At 35.3% G+C, this 16,720-nt stretch overlaps 1 protein-coding gene across 1 annotated transcript; it reads left to right on the top strand.

Moving 5' to 3' along the window:
- The first annotated feature begins 958 nt into the window (after window positions 1–958).
- On the top strand, window positions 959–12,078 carry LOC132067428 (pyruvate dehydrogenase E1 component subunit alpha, mitochondrial). Its single transcript, XM_059460652.1, has 9 exons — window positions 959–1,320; window positions 2,737–3,114; window positions 3,354–3,433; window positions 5,876–5,953; window positions 8,065–8,160; window positions 8,247–8,318; window positions 8,423–8,476; window positions 8,572–8,637; window positions 11,760–12,078. The coding sequence occupies exons 1-9, from the start codon at window positions 1,014–1,016 to the stop codon at window positions 11,802–11,804; spliced, it is 1,176 nt and encodes a 391-aa protein (XP_059316635.1). The 5' UTR covers window positions 959–1,013; the 3' UTR covers window positions 11,805–12,078.
- Window positions 12,079–16,720: the final 4,642 nt, after the last annotated feature.

Here is a 16,720-nt window from a genome sequence, read left to right as displayed (position 1 = left end):
ATACAAAACTCATGATCCATGAAAATTTATTTATTACGAGGGGCAAAAAGAACCAACACAGAATAGGGGTAAAATTGCCAAAGCCCCAACAATAGACTGAGCAGCCTTTCTCGCCTACCTCTCGGTAGGTGGATCCAAAACGAAGTCCAGTCCAATATTACGAGCTTTATTCATGGAAGTCCCACTTAATATATAGCCTGAAGAATAAGACAAAAACGCAGAAATAATAAAAATATCTAATTAGCACGTCGTTGCATACTATAGTTACTAGAGTACTTAGTAGTACTATCATATTCATCAATGTCTGCTTAACAAAAAATCAACATGTGTTTTGAGAGAAAACATGAATCACAAATCATTGGAGCAGCAAAATGGAAGCTCATTTATTTTAAGGTTTATGGGAAAGAAGAGAAATATCAGACCAAACCAAATGGTATATATCATTTTTATACTTCAAAACGGGGGAGACAATTCATAATTTGAAATTTATAAATTTTTATAATACTTTTAAATTGATTTACAATATTAATTGTGTTACGGAGTAATACATTCCTTAGTGTGCATTAATTCATTTTTCTCACAATCAATTGAATGAACGGGTACACAAATAGAAAATTCTGATAAACACACATTTGATAAAAACATTTTACCTTAAATTTAACTAATCGGAATAAATTTCGAACTTACATTTTCCAAATTAAAAAAACAAGAAAAGAAAAATTAAAATCACACCAAAAAGTTAACAGAAAACAACTTACGGGACATTCGAAAATGTTAATTGAAAAAACAAAAAAACAGCACTATATAGAATAGACAGAAAACAACTTATGGGACATTCCAATAGTCAGATTCTTTTTTCCTCCTTCTAAATAATTCCTTTCCTTAGTTTTTATTTAATATTTAAATTTAAATAAATAAATAAATACCACTACCTCTCTAATAAAAATTTCACTTTTCTCTTTCCCTCTCCATTTAGCACTCTCTCCAGATTGACTCATACAGATCGATCTTCAATGGCTCTATCAACAACCCGAAGAATTAACCATCTATTGAAGCCTTTATCGGCGGCAGTGACCGCCACGCGCCGGCTATCATCAGATTCCACCGCCACAATCACGGTAGAAACAAGTCTGCCATTCACGAGCCACAACATAGATCCTCCTTCACGTTCAATCGATACAAGCCCTAAGGAACTCATGACTTTCTTCACTGACATGGCTGAGATGCGTCGTATGGAGATTGCTGCTGATTCCCTCTACAAAGCCAAATTAATTCGTGGATTTTGTCACTTATACGATGGACAAGAAGCCGTCGCTGTTGGTAAATTGTTAAATAAAATTATTTATATCAATGGTTGAATATTTACTTTTTCATATTCACTTTGGAAGTCTAGGATCTACATTAGTTACAGAATATTTAGTTTCCTTTTAGTTTTGTATTTATAACAGTATTTTGGATGGTTGATACCTATATTGTTTGTATTGTATTGTGTTGTTAGTTTATAAATATCAGGCTTATTTTGACTGCTATTTAAATTTTATTGTATCACATCATTATATTTAATTGTTATGTAATGATGAAAAGTCCCATTTTATGTAACGACATTTGGTGTGATCGCGTCGTTAGTTTATTTTTTTCCCCCCTTATTTTGTCTTTATTTATTATCTAATAATCATTTTCTTGTTCTTTACCCTGCCTTTATATAGTAGCTCTAACCCATACCTTTTTAAGTGTTTAGTTACGGAGTTTAAGAAATATAAGGATACTTTTCAATCATGTGGTTCTAAATTGAAGATGTACGTAATGTAGTAAAATGTCCTTTGCTAAGTCTGCTTCATGTTTTGCTTGAAGAAGCTTTTTGCTCATTTGTAACCTCGCATCTTCTTGATACTTTTCTAATGACATTTTATTACTTTACCAAAAACAAAAAAAAGAAAGTAAAATGTCCTTTGAATTTTGTGGTTTTAAACATGCCAGGTATGGTGTTTGAATTGTCCACTTACTAAATATAGAAAGAGACGCTCTTCTTGGGACAGACCAAAAAGGAAAGTAAAACACTTAAATTGGGATCGGAGGAGTATTTAGTTTCCTTTTATTTTACAGCTTGTTTGGATGGTTGTTACTTGCTGTATTGTATTGTGTTGTTAATTTAAATACAATGTTTGTTTTAATTGTTACTTAAATTTTATTATATCGTATTGTTAAATCCATCGTTACGTAACGACGAAAAGTTTCATTTTGTGTAATGACCGATTTGGTGCGATTGCATCGTTATCTTATTTCTTTATCTCATTTTGTCTTTACTTATTATATGAGAATCCTAGTTCATTCTTTATCATACCTTTTGATGATAGCTCTACACCGTACCCTACTTTTCTTGTAGGTTTAGCCTTCAAATTGTTGATGTGTGACATTGTGTAACAACGGGAAACGATACAATCTATCCAAACATTGTATTCAACAAAACAAAATGATACTGTACGTTACAATACAACACAATACAATATAATATGATACATTATGAAACAATATGTAACAACCATCTAAACAGAGAAGTCTAGGATCTACATTAATTACAGAATATTTAGTTTCGTTTTAGTATAGTATCTATAAGGAAAATAGCATATTTTCTTTATTTCTCTATAAATAGTGACGTAGTCTTTCATTTTCAGTGCAAGAAACAATGTAATGAATCAATGCAATGAGTTTTGTTCATTCTCTTCGATTCCATAACAGGTATGGAAGCCGCAATTACCAGAAAGGACTGTATCATTACTGCTTATAGAGACCATTGCATCTTCCTTGGCCGTGGTGGAAATTTAGTGGAGGCGTTTGCAGAGCTTATGGGAAGGAAAGATGGTTGTTCCCGAGGTAAAGGTGGTTCGATGCATTTTTACAAGAAGGAGAATGGATTTTATGGAGGTCATGGTATTGTTGGTGCTCAGGTTCCTTTAGGGATTGGATTGGCATTTGCACAGAAGTATTCCAAAGAGGAGCATGTGACTTTTGCCATGTATGGTGATGGTGCTGCTAATCAAGGGCAGTTGTTTGAGGCTTTGAATATGGCTGCATTGTGGGATCTTCCTGCAATTCTAGTGTGCGAGAACAACCACTGTAAGAAACTGAAATCCTATCAATTGGTAGTATTCCTATGTTGCAAGTCTTTGAGTGTTTTTCTTTGTATAAATGTATGTGTTTTTCTTTAATATTCTGATGGGTAGAAAGTTCACAAAACTAACGACTTCAAATTATAGACTACAATAGGCATTTGATACTGAAAAATAAGATTTTTGCCTTCTTTTTTGTTAAGTATCTAATGCATTGTCACTTCAAATGCTGTTTTGCTGATGCAGATGGAATGGGGACAGCAGAATGGAGGGCTGCAAAGAGTCCAGCTTATTACAAGAGAGGAGATTATGTTCCTGGTCTGAAGGTACGGCGAATCACAATTTGCAACTGCCTTTTTTTAATTGGCTGCTTCCACAGCTCGAACCCATGGCCTATAGCATTTCCTTCAATTTTCCATCTCAACGAAAAACATCCATATTGTTTTCCAAAATTAACAACTTTCATCCTTCTATGAAAATTATTACTTGATCAAAAACATCCTTCTATTATTCAAAATTAGAAAACTAAAGGAAATCAAAATTCAGGTGAATTGCACCAGCCTCAGTCAGACTTGGAATCAAATGAAACTCGTTTTGACATCCTTTCACCACCAAAGTCTCTTTTTGAGCCACGCTTATCAACCATCTTGCATAGTCAAGACCTGTATTAAAGTTTAATCTTTTCAAGTTTTTACTTATAGAGGAGAAAATCCAGGCACTTTCTACATCAAAGAGATCTTTCCCATAAGTAGACATTCTATCACTGTTCTCCTTATTCTTCTCAATACCGGTGTCTGTGAATGTAACCTTAACTATATAACAGTTGGATCAATGAGGAGAGTGATAGAACTACAAGGAAGGCAGAATGGAATGTAGTTGTCGTAAATAATGGTGATTGTTTTATGAAAAACTTGTTCTTGCCTTTGCATTGGTTTTCAGACAACTGAACCAGCGGATCCATCAATTTTCAAGCCAGTAGGAGATAACAAATGTACTGTCAATAATGATAGTTCCATACTAATGCTTGGGATGCTCCATCTTTCCCAGGGAACTTCTGTTCTAAGTTTAAACTGTCTGCTGATAATAAAAAAAGATGCAGTAAAACAAATCCAATGCTGCTTTGGTTCTTCCAAAAGAAAAACAATAAAAAAAACCATGAATGATATTCTGGTCACCTACTAAGTTTAATGAGAATTGTGCAAATTGAATCCCATCACTCTGCCTCAGTGCCTCTCTCCTCATTTGACCAACTTGGTTCTCGACTTATCTCAACAAGAAAGTTGTATTCCTCAGCCAGGCAGCATGTGGAAAAAGATTAATTCCTTCCCTGGTTGATTCTCTGTCTTGGAATTTGTTGTCAGCCTCAATGCCATAACCATTGAAAATCCTGTTTTGTTTTTGATACGTTAACCAACTTCCAGTGCTTCAGCTGTAACTCCTTGCTTCAAGTTCAACATGTATTTATCTGTTCATAACTTCTTATAGCATATATCCAAATTTGAAGACAGATAAGATACCTAACATTTTTTATAGTCCTTTCTACTTTTATCCAAGGTTCCAATGGTTCTTCCTAAATTAGTGACTTGCACTTTGAAGTTTGAATCAACTCACGTGTATACTCAGGACAAATCAGTTTATTTCTCGAGTTGGTGTTGAAAGAACCTTCTTTATCACAGTCTTTCTTTAGAACAACTTCGCGGATCGACGTCAACTCTTCAGGACTTACACCTTATGTCATTTGGAAAGCACATAAGAGCAAGAAACGAAGGCAGGAAGGAAGCTCAAAATACAAAAAGACGTCCACTTGTTTTATCAGATGAGGACTGGTTAGCAGAATAGCAATGAAGTTTTGGGAATTGAGGGGGGCTCTAATGCCATGTGCAACTCACGTGTATTTTGAGTTCTGTCAATTTCTCTAACTTCGTTTAACAGAAGGATGAAAGTTGTTAATTTTGGAAGACAATAGGGATGTTTTTTGTTCACATGGATATTTTAGGGATCTACCGTAACAGCGTGACTTAAGGTCATACTTTAGGGATGTTTTCGGCCACAAACTGACTAAAATCTTTTTTAACTTTTGGAGTTGTCCTAGGTGAATTAAAGGTAGCTTACAAATATTTTATCTTGTCCTTGCCCATAAAGTCCCTGCTTTTTGTGCATTGGTTCTGAGGATTCTGCATCTGTTGCATATTCGAGCAAGGAAAAGAGTCATTTCCTAGAATTTTTTGAAGATAGGTTGTTGATTGTGGACAAGACGTTAAACTCCGGAAAACAATGTATGGCCGCTAATTAAGTGAAAATAGCCTTGAAGATATTAAATAAGTCTCCTAAAAATAATAGAAGTCATTTTGACTTATCAAAATGGGAAAAGAAAAGAAAGGGAAGGATCAGAAAAAGGGTGTCCTTCACTTTGCATGTTATTTTGTGGAGTTGTGGTCTTGTGGATGTAGTGCATAAGCATGGCACACATCTATGGACCTCGGATGATTGTATGATTGTATGATGCATAGGTATGTATGATGCACGTGTCATATTTATCTATATTCCTTCTACTATGATCAGAGTAATGCTAGATTATCCAGAAGGCGTGGGCAGGCGTAGCAAGAACAGGGGAAAAAGGAAAAACAAAAAGAAGAGAGAGCTTCTCCTGCCACAAAGATGGAGAAGAAATAGAGATTTTTATATGAGGACCAATTATTAAGTTTCACTAAGTGATGTAGGAAATATTGATGTTTTGTGACTCTTGTATTCTTTTTTATCTTAAACAGGTAGATGGTATGGATGTCTTTGCTGTTAAACAAGCATGCAAATTTGCTAAGGAACACGCCCTCAAGAATGGACCAATTGTAAGCACATATCTTGCCTTTTCCTTTTATCTCTCTCTCTCTCTCTCTCTCGTTGATAAGGCACATATCATGTCTCGTTCCAGATTAATTTTCAGTTGTGATGTAGTTCTTTTTGTTATGTAATTTCTTATATGTACATGCCTTGTACGCTGTAGAAAACATAATGTATTAGATTCCTTATGTCATTATGTACTATAATAATTTTATAGAAACAGTTAAAAAAGAATTAGTGCGCTTTCGGCCAAGTAATATTGACAGAAGGAAAGAAAAGGAGAAGAAAATAAAAAAGTGATGCTAAAATGAAATTGCAACTGTCCTTACTATTATCTGTTGTCAAGACAATATAGTTTGTGCATGTAGCAGTAATATATATATATATATATATATTATTTTTATTTTGGGTTTAAACCTTGTGTCTCGAGGTCGGAGAGCCGTCCTGGAAGCACAAACTTCATGGTTTATTTATTTGGATAAAGAGAATTCATGAGCCCTTTTATACCTTTATTAAGTGCCAATGAAGCCATTCAACTGTTTTTTACCCAGCTGTGTATATCATTTTGATGTCACACTTGGGTAACCTCAACAATCTTCTATTAATAATCCATGAAGAACTGTCACAATCTGAAAGGCAAAAAATTTCCAAGAAAGTCTAAAAGGCAAAAAATTCCCAAGAAACTCTGAAAGGTAAAAAAGACATTTTGCATACTTTATACTGATTTGGGAGTGCCAACATTTCCATCCAGGGTAAACCCAGTTTCTTCATAAGATGAATTGGAAAAGGAAGGACGATAGGCCCCAGATTTCTAGGAAAACTTTCGCCTTAGTTACTAGAGTTATTGGTTACAGCAACCAGATTAGTAACTGATTCAACTATATTACGCAGCTAGAACTGCTGCACTTCATCAAATTATCTGGCAAACTTATTACTCTTATGTTATCATGAGACGTCTGCCATCTTGTCTTCCAGATTAAAAAGAAAAAAGAAAATCAGGTTATAATAAATCCATACCTTGCCTCATATAGGGACCATGAACTTAGCCATAATCAACATTGGTAAGATGTGTGTTTCCTTTAAACACTTGTGTGGCATCCTTAATAAAGTCCTTGAACTAATTACTAAGATAGGTTCGTTAACCTACCATTCTCAAAAAAAAAAAAAAAAAAAAATGCTCAGTCGAGTATTTCTCTGCCATTGAGATTAGAAGAGGAGGACGCATGGTCTCTGTTCTACTTGGGTCCTTTTATGAACTTTTGCTTGGCTAGAACAGATCATATTAGCACTTACTTCTATCGCTGGTGGTCTGTGCTGTCATTTCTGCTCAGAATCCTTGATGGGAGAACTTGGATTACCAAAATGCAATATTAAATCTTAGTTGAGATTTTCTGGGTGAAGGGCTTACTTTGTGAATTTTGGAAAAATTGAATGGAATGACAAGTTCAATGAGGAGTCATATAGCTGACCCAACTTGCTAGGGGCATAGTTATTGTTTCTTTAAAGGGCTCTAAACATTTGTCCATATTTATCTTTTATTTGATTGGCTAATAGAATCCATAAGCTCATTACGATGAATTTTTCTATAAGACGAATTTCAGGAATTATGTTAACGCTTCTTATCACTGCACCTTCTGTCACATATGATGTGAATTAATGTTTTGGGCTAAATGTGATTTATTTGATCAGTCATTTTTTGGCTGCACATTTTTCTCATTTTTCTTTTGTTTTCAATAATGACGAGGTTGTTAAAAACAAAGTTTGTAAGCATAATAAATGGAAACAGGCTAGACCCTAAGACATGATGGAGAACCAGAGGGCCATCTTCCATGTCTCTTTTTCCCTGTACGATGACCGTAGCTTGATAACCTATGTGCCACAGTATTGGCTATCCAGCTGATATGAATTGCACGAAAAAGTTGAAAAGCCTGGAGTATCCTTGATACCTTGCACTAGTGGGAACTATATTGCTTTGGGATCTAGAGCTAAGTGTTTTGGGGGCTGAATCATGCATTTGTTTGCCAAATTTGATGTCAGTTATATTCACACATTAGTATTGTTTTCTTTTACTTCATCTTAGCATATTATAATATTTTAATGTTCTTTAAATTTGGTTCAGATTCTTGAAATGGACACCTATAGGTACCATGGTCACTCTATGTCTGATCCTGGAAGTACCTACCGCACTCGTGATGAGATTAGTGGTGTTAGACAGGTCAATACATTCCTAGACTTTCTAATACATCTAAGCCCGCGAATGTTGCATATAAAATCTTAATAAGATTATCATTAACTATACAGGAACGTGACCCTGTTGAAAGAATCAGGAAACTCATATTAGCCCATGATATAGCCACTGAGAAGGAGTTGAAGGTAAGGTCTACTTTCTAAAGCTTGTACCCAGGAAAACAATGTTTAATGTGGCCTCGATCTTGAAAGGACTGCTCAACTCTTTTGTGGATTTTTGTTCTCTTCAGGAGATTGAGAAAGAAAAGAGAAAAGTTGTAGATGAAGCCATTGCTAAAGCAAAGGTGAGGGCTCTGCTTTTATCTTCCATTCTTTAGTGATTCTAATTATGGCAACTGCTTTTTTTAGCTGATTAGTAACGGCTTATGCTGTATTGCAGGAGAGCCCCATGCCTGACCCTTCTGAGCTCTTTACCAATGTATATGTGAAAGGGTTTGGAGTTGAGGTAGGTCGTCGTTCTAATTCATTAGTTTATCTTTTTATATTATATACTGAAGACTCTATTATCTATAAATTACTCCCTCCTGTTCAAAATAAGTGTCCACTTAGCATTTTTCACACCACTTAAGAAAAAACTAAGGGGTCGTTTGGTTGGGTAACAAGTTATCCCAGGATTAGTTATTCCACCCTCCCACAGGGATAAAATAACACTACAATCCCGGGATAACTAATCCCGGGATTAGTTGTACCATGGATTTATCCCAATTAAACGTGGGATAAACTCCTCTCAAATTTAATCCTGGGATGAATTATCCCTTATCCCTCGTACGAAACAAGCCCTAACTCCTATAAGAAAACACTAACTCCTAGAAAAAGTAGGTATTTTGACTAAACTACGCTTAATTAATAAGACTCTTCCCTATTTATTGCCTTAAGTAAATAGGGGCAAATCTGTAAAAATAAAGTTAATTCCTTCTTGATTATGTAAGTGGACACTTATTTTGAACCAAAATATAAAGGCCACGTGGACACTTATTTGAACCGGAGGGAGTACTGAAGACTGTATTATCTATAAACTAAGTTATAATCAAACTTTCATTAGAAAACATTATATAAGCACTTAAGAAATCTGCAACTTTTTACCCCTAATCCCCAAATACCGACGAGGTTGCACATTATTTTGTGAAACACATTAGTATGATATGTAAAGTTAATTCCTTCTTGATTATGTAAGTGGACACTTATTTTGAACCAAAATAAAAGGGCTACATGGACACTTATTTGAACCGGAGGGAGTACTGAAGACTGTATTATCTATAAATTAAGTTATAATCAAACTTTCATTAGAAAACATTATAGTGCTTAAGAAATCTGCAACTTTTTACCCCTAATCCCCAAATACCGACGAGGCTGCACATTATTTTGTGAAACACATTAGTATGATATGTAAATCCATCCTTGAAATAAAACTTCAGTAAAAATGGTCTGTGCCTAGTATTCTGCTAAGAGCACTTCGACTAGTGATAAGCACCTTTATTCATATAACCATAGTTGCCATGTTCTTTTAGTTGTCATTGTGTTGTGCCTCTTTTATAATTGTTTAAACAAGGAGTTAGGGTGACCTGGAGTTTTTCACGATCTTCTCTTTTATAAGAGTGGCCCCATGGAGTTAAGTTGACGGGTTTGATGATGTGATCCAATCATTGACTATAGAGGAGACCTTGGTAAAAACTATTGATTTCTTTTTTCTAAATTCCCTTGGCCAATGAAGAATTACTTTGCAAGCTTTATGTAGACCAGCTCACACAAAGGTATCAGTTTTTGTGTCAATAGTGGACATTGGCATTACTTTCCATTTGACAGTAAATTGAGAAGGGTTAAACTCTTGGTAACCAGAGTAGCAGGCCCCGCTTGAATTTTTTTTAATTACGGGTCCTTGCCTGGCATTCTATTGAGGTAGTATTTTACTGAGAGTCTGACAGTACTTTCACTAGTGATAACACATCTATTCATATAGGTATCCATAGTTGCCATGTGCTTAAGTACCCCGTTCTTGTCAAATTGTCATTGTGTTGTGCCGCTTTTGTAATTGTATACAAAAAAGGCTACAGTTACTGAGAGTTTGACATGATTTTTCCTTTTATAAGAGTGGCCTGAGGAATTTTACGGGTTTGATGCTGTAATCACTAATCTGACCATTGAATGTAGAGGGATCATTTGTAATTTTATACAAAAGGAGCTACAGTGACCGTGAGTTTGACATGATTCTCCTTTATAAAAGGGGCCTATGGAGTTTACAAGTTGACGGGTTTGATTCTGTAATCCGACCTTAGAATGTAGAGGAAACTCGGTAAAAACTTTTGATTTTTTTAAAATTCCCCCAAACCAAAGAAGAACTACTTCGAGCTTTATGCAGACTAGCCCACTTTCAGTTTTTCTGTCAATACTTGTTATTGGCCTACCTTTCAGTTGACAGTATATTGGGAAGGAACTCTTGATAACCGGAGTAGTGGCATGCTGGTAGGTTTGATAATTTTTAGTCACTTTTTCTATAGTGTGATAGAGCCGATAGGAATGTTGTCGGGTTATTCTCATTGCTTTCCATTTATCTGGTAAAATGTTGTGTGTATGGAGCATGTTAGTGGCATGAAGAACATTCTGAGACAGAAGAATAATCACAAACTTTTGGGACTGCCATTCTAAGTCTTATGGAATGGAAGAGATAGGAAATGTGCTCTGAGCTCTATGTTTTTGTGGATTAACCTAATTAGTTGAGAGTACCAATGGAAGTGTGCTTGTTTGTAGCTCTTTCAAGGTTTCATGAATCTGTTTGATGTTTCATTTCTAATATTAGCTGTGTATAGTTAGATGGATGAAGATAGGACAATGTTCAATTAAACAGGTGTCAACTAGATTTTGTTCTTGAACAAGGAGTGATATTTGGACATCGTTATGGTTTTTTTTTGCACAATGGATCCGAATCAGATCATGTGGCTTGAGCCCTCCATTACTCGATTTTCACTAGATATAGATATGGTGGTTGTTGCTTTGAACTGACTCTATTATTACTTACAAAAGCAGATCAGAGAGAATGTTATATTAATATCTTATCATATGAGAGAAGTGTATGGAAAATGTGGTCCAGGGTTATCTAATAATTAAATCACAGGAGCCTTTTCCTTTATTACTCAATATATTAATTAATAGAAGGCGTCTGAAATTTATGCTGAGAGAACTTTCCCCTCCAGCTACATAAATTGCAGCTGGTTCCTTCTACTATCCTTCTTTTGGTCAAATCTAAGATATTAGCTTAGTGTTCTATAATTCCTTAACCTTGGTGATTGCAGTTGCTTGTGTTGCATCCCGTAAAGAGGTTTTTTTTGTTTGATTTTTGCTGTATTGTCTTAAATTGTATTGGAAGAATTTGTATTATAGCTTTTTATGATATCTCTGATTTTTTAGAGAGTTTACAATAATATCACTTGAAACATTGAACATATAAAATAGTGAATGGAAGAACAGCCTACAGCTGAAATGTCTCGTTAAGGAGCAATACTATTTTGGGTGAAGTACTCTAGGTTTAGCAATTTTAGATGGATTCAACTGATCATTGTGTGTTCTTTTCAGGCCTGTGGAGCAGATAGGAAAGAACTCAGAGCTACACTTCCTTGAGGGCCTTGTTTGCATTTTTTGGTCGCCTTCTCATATGCACACGAGATAAGGCTATAGCTACAGCAAATAATTGTGATAGTAAAATCATTGGGCCTCGTCATGCATAGTAACTGAAATGATTTATCGTAAATGTAGGAAATTGCTCTTTGTTGATGTTTCTTGTCTCTTAACTGTAAACATATTTGGCTGGTGTATTTTTCTTTTTCCTCTATTCTTCCATCTAAGATGGTAATAAATTTGAGTATAGCACCGCTACGAGGTGTTGTCAGCTTGAGTTGTTTTTACATTCGTACTACCCTTTTATCTCATTGTTCCTTAGTTCGTGTTGAGTAGAGATTGTTAGCCTCACTGTGTAGTAGTCTTCTTATCTTGGGCCCCTCAGTAGAGCCTCATACACTTGCAGGCTTCTATCAACTCTAGCTATATAGATCTCTCTCTCTCTCTCTCTCTCTCTCTCTCTCTCTCTCTCTCTCTATATATATATATATATATATATATATATATATATATATGGCGGAACTGTTTTTAATTTTGGTTTTTTATCAATTTAATTTGACGAGTTACAATTTAATTGAAAATATATATTATCTATAACTATAGATGTCTATATGTAAAATACTCTACTGTATATATTTGGTAAGTGAAACTCATAAAAAAGAGATCTTTCTCTTTGCACCTTAGATCAAGAAGAAGTGTTGTTTGTCAAGCTGGTTGTAGCTTTTTGCTGCCACACGAGCCTTGTAATAATCAACAGTTCCATTAGGCTTTGACTATTTCTTGTATAATCACTTGCGAACCGACACTCAATTTTTTATATAAAAATTTAGTAGGAACCTGTGATGAACCCCATTAGAAAGCTTTTGATAAAATAAAGAAATATCCATACTAGTGCCTAGGGGTGTACAAAGAAACTGACAAATCGTACCAAACTGATAATTCGAACCAACAACAACAACAACATACCCAGTTAAATCTCACAGTGTGGGGTCTGGGGAGGGTTAAGTGTACGTAGACCTTACCCTCACCTTGGAAGGTTGAGGTAGGGAGGCTATTTTCAAAAGACTCTCGGCTAAAAAAAAAATAAGGGAAAAGAGTTAGATACAGACAAGCAAATTAAAGTAATGTGAAAATTAGAAATAACAAGAGCAAAGAAGTCATGATAAAACAGCATGGAAAGACAAGACCGAACACATAAAAGCATGAATCAAAGGACAATAAACAGTTGAGCAAAACTACGCCTACTAGTGCGAAAGAAAAGTGAGATTACCTACTAGCCTTCTATCTTAATCTGAATCCTCTACAACCTCCTATCCTACTAGCCTTCTATCGTAATCTGAGTCCTCCACAACCTCCTATCTAAGGTCATGTCCTCGGTAATCTGAAATTGCGCCATGTCCTGCCTAATCACCTCTCCCCAATATTTCTTTGGCCTTTCTCTACCTCTCCTAAAACCGTCCATAGCCAACCTCTTACACGTCCGCACTGGGGCATCTATGTCTATCCTCTTCATATGCCCAAACCATCTCAGCCTCGCTTCCCGCATCTTGTCCTCCACCGATGCCACTCCCACCTTGTCCCGGATGTCCTCATTCCTGATCCTATCTCTCCTAGTGTGCCTACACATCCACCGCAGCATTCTCATTTTCGCTACTTTCATCTTTTGCACGTGAGAGTTCTTGACTGGCCAACACTCTGTCCCGTACAACAGCACTCCGGAAGCGAGCCTCCTCAACCATCCTGCACCAATACGATGTGTGACATCATCGTCAATATCCCCATTTCCTTATAAAATAGACCCAAGATACTTGAAACTTCCTTTCATTTGGATGACCTCGGTACCAAGCTTCACTTCCACGTCAGCCTCCTCAGGTACGCCACTGAACCTGCACTCTAAGTACTCTGTCTTGGTCCTACTCAACTTGAATCCTTTAGACTTTAACGTCTGTCTCCAATCGTCTAGCTTAGAGTTAACTCTCCTACGAGTGGTTTGGTTTGGTTTTAACTAAAACAAGTCAAACCGAATCAAACCAACCCGACATTACATTTATAAAATTTCAAACATATTTTATACATACAAATATTTATTTATAATGTAATTTATAAATGTTTCTTTAACTTTTTTATAGTTTTTTGTCTTTAAACATATTATTTCAAGCTTGGAATTAGAATTTTGAATGGTCCAATAAATTTTATAGCCCAATGATATTAGTAACTCATATAAAACTCAACAAAAATAAAATCAACACTAATGGTAACAAAAGTAATCAATACTAATGCTAACAAAAGTAATTCATATCTAACACCGGGAATGACAATAATGTTGATATCTATTCTTTTAGTTTTATGTTAGTTTAGAAAGTGAAAATACATAACTTAATTTTTCTTTTTCTTTAATATCTAGTCATGTAATTAATACTTATTAGCCATACTTATTTTAGCATTTTTTTTATGACAAGGGAACCCGCAGCCGCTACCCTTTGGGTGCGCACAGGGTAAACCTCGCTCCTGTGTAATAGCCCGCAAACCACACAGGAGAGATAACCCGCACTAGGCAAGCCATGTGCGAGGAGCTCGACCCAGAAGGCAAATCCCATGCTGTCGTAGGCAGGGGGTTTCGAACCTGAGACCTCTATTATGGAAGCCCCATGCTCAACCAATTGAGTCACTCTTGCGGGTCTTATTTTAGCATGACTTAGTGGTTTTAGATTATGATCATTTCCTACATGCCTTATAAATTAGCCATATTTATTGTAGTATGACTTAGTACTTTTAGATTCTGATCATTTCATTTTATGCAATTTGATTAATTTTTTTGTTGTTGAATATTTTAGTACAATGTCATCTCTCATCTCACGTTTTGTGTTATTTTCTTAAGAAATATCTTAATTAGATAATCGTATCTTACTAGAACTAAAGAAATATTTGAAGTACAAGTTATATGTTTTGTACGAAGACTTTATCGGAAAAACCGGAAAAACCCGAGCAACCTGAAAAAATTGAGAAAACTCGAGGTTGAAAAACTCAACTTTTATTGATTTGATTTGGTTTATAGATTTTAAAATTCAATATAATTAATTTAGTTTGGTCTCTAAAAAATCCGAATCAACTGGATCCATGTACACCCTGAGGAGATACTCGTCAATCCAGAATGAACCATTGAATGGGAAGTTTCCCTACTGGAACTATTGATTTCAAACCAGTGCGGTTAAACTTAAACCACAGACAGAGAAGCATCTTTGTCACTCACATACTATATAGAGTAGGTTTCAAAAGTACAAATATATGGGATTAGCAGACAAAAAATTAGCTGAATAGTAGGGACTAGACTATGGATAAAGAGTGAAAAGAGCCCTTTTCCCAACTCACTTCCCCTGGTGGCAGCATATTTAAATGCTGGTAAAAGGATGCAGCCAAACAAAACCGTATGAACTCTGACAGGTATCTATCTATCCACCAATAAATAACTTAGTAGTACAATATTTCACTCAATTGAAAACATCATTGCATCAGCATTTGATCATCAATTCAAAACCTGTGGGCTTTTTTTCCACAATGTATTTGGATATATTGTTTTATTTACAGCTATGATTCTCACAGTTTGTGAAAAAAGCCAATGTTCTATTTACACTTGTTCAGAGAATCCTATGCAGCTGCCAACTTGCTCACTCACTACACTACAAGGGGTGTACATGAAGTGAATTGGTTCGGATTTTTTAAACACCAAATCAAATCAATTGTGTTGGATTTTTAAATTTATACACCAAACCAAACCAATAAAATTTGGGTTTTTCAACCTCAGATTTTCTCGGGTTATTCGGTTTTCTCGAGTTATTCGGGTTTTTTTTGGGAATAGTCTTGATACAAAACATATAATTTTTACTTCAAATATTTCTTTAGTCCTAGTAAGATATAACTATGTAATTAAGGTGTTTCATAATAAAATAACACAAAATGTGAGAAGAGTGATGACATTGTATTAAAATATTCAACAAGAGTTAATAAAATCGGTTAAAATAAATATTGTTAATTAATAAGCCATAAAGAAAATGACCATAATCTAAAAATACTAAGTCATGCTAAAATAAGTACGGCTAATAAGTATTAATTACATGACAAGAAAAAAAACTTAAGTTATGTATTTTCACTCTCTAAACCAAGGCAAAATACATCAAATCCCACTTAAACTATACACAAAATGTCGAGTTCACACTCAAACTATACATGCGACCTATTACACACCTAAACATTTAAAAAGTGAATTTAATACCACCCTAACACACAAATAACAAGTCACACGACGGGAGGTGTTTTACAATCGCTCCATATCATCGCCACGTCATTACCACGTCACCGCCACATCATATACTATATCATTTTTTTTTTTAAAAAAAAGATCCATGTCATCCCAATTGCTTCTCCTTCACTGTACGCCATCAATCCACCATTAAACCACACCATAACCAAACCCACACCTCTACCACAAAAAATAAAAAGACCCACCAAACTTAAAATTTATTTTGATGGAAGAAAACAAAGGTGCTGTTGGAGGTTGCCGCGGCGTCAGTCCAAAGTTGTGGTGGAGAGTGAGGACACCGAAAATTGAAGTGGGAAAGTGGTCCGACCACTTGGATTTGATAATCGAAAAATTCATCACTGGTGTGATGACCCAGAAAATCCCACCAGTGTTTCTCTCTAGATAGTGTCCATTGAGCATGTCAAAAAGAACCATAGCTGAAACTATTAGTAATTTGCTACATATATATTTGGATTTTTTTTTTGGGTTTTGAACAACGAAGGAGTTCGAAAGTCAATTTGGTTTGCTAAAAATTGTTGAAGCTAATCGATCATCCCATTGGAACATCTGCTTCTCGTCCGCCATTAATGGAGCTTCAGAAAGTCAATTGGGTTGCTAAAAA

The sequence above is a fragment of the Lycium ferocissimum genome, chromosome 8, assembly GCF_029784015.1.
Source record: "Lycium ferocissimum isolate CSIRO_LF1 chromosome 8, AGI_CSIRO_Lferr_CH_V1, whole genome shotgun sequence".
Taxonomy (NCBI): Eukaryota; Viridiplantae; Streptophyta; class Magnoliopsida; order Solanales; family Solanaceae; genus Lycium; species Lycium ferocissimum.
This window is presented reverse-complemented; position numbering and strand designations above follow the sequence as displayed.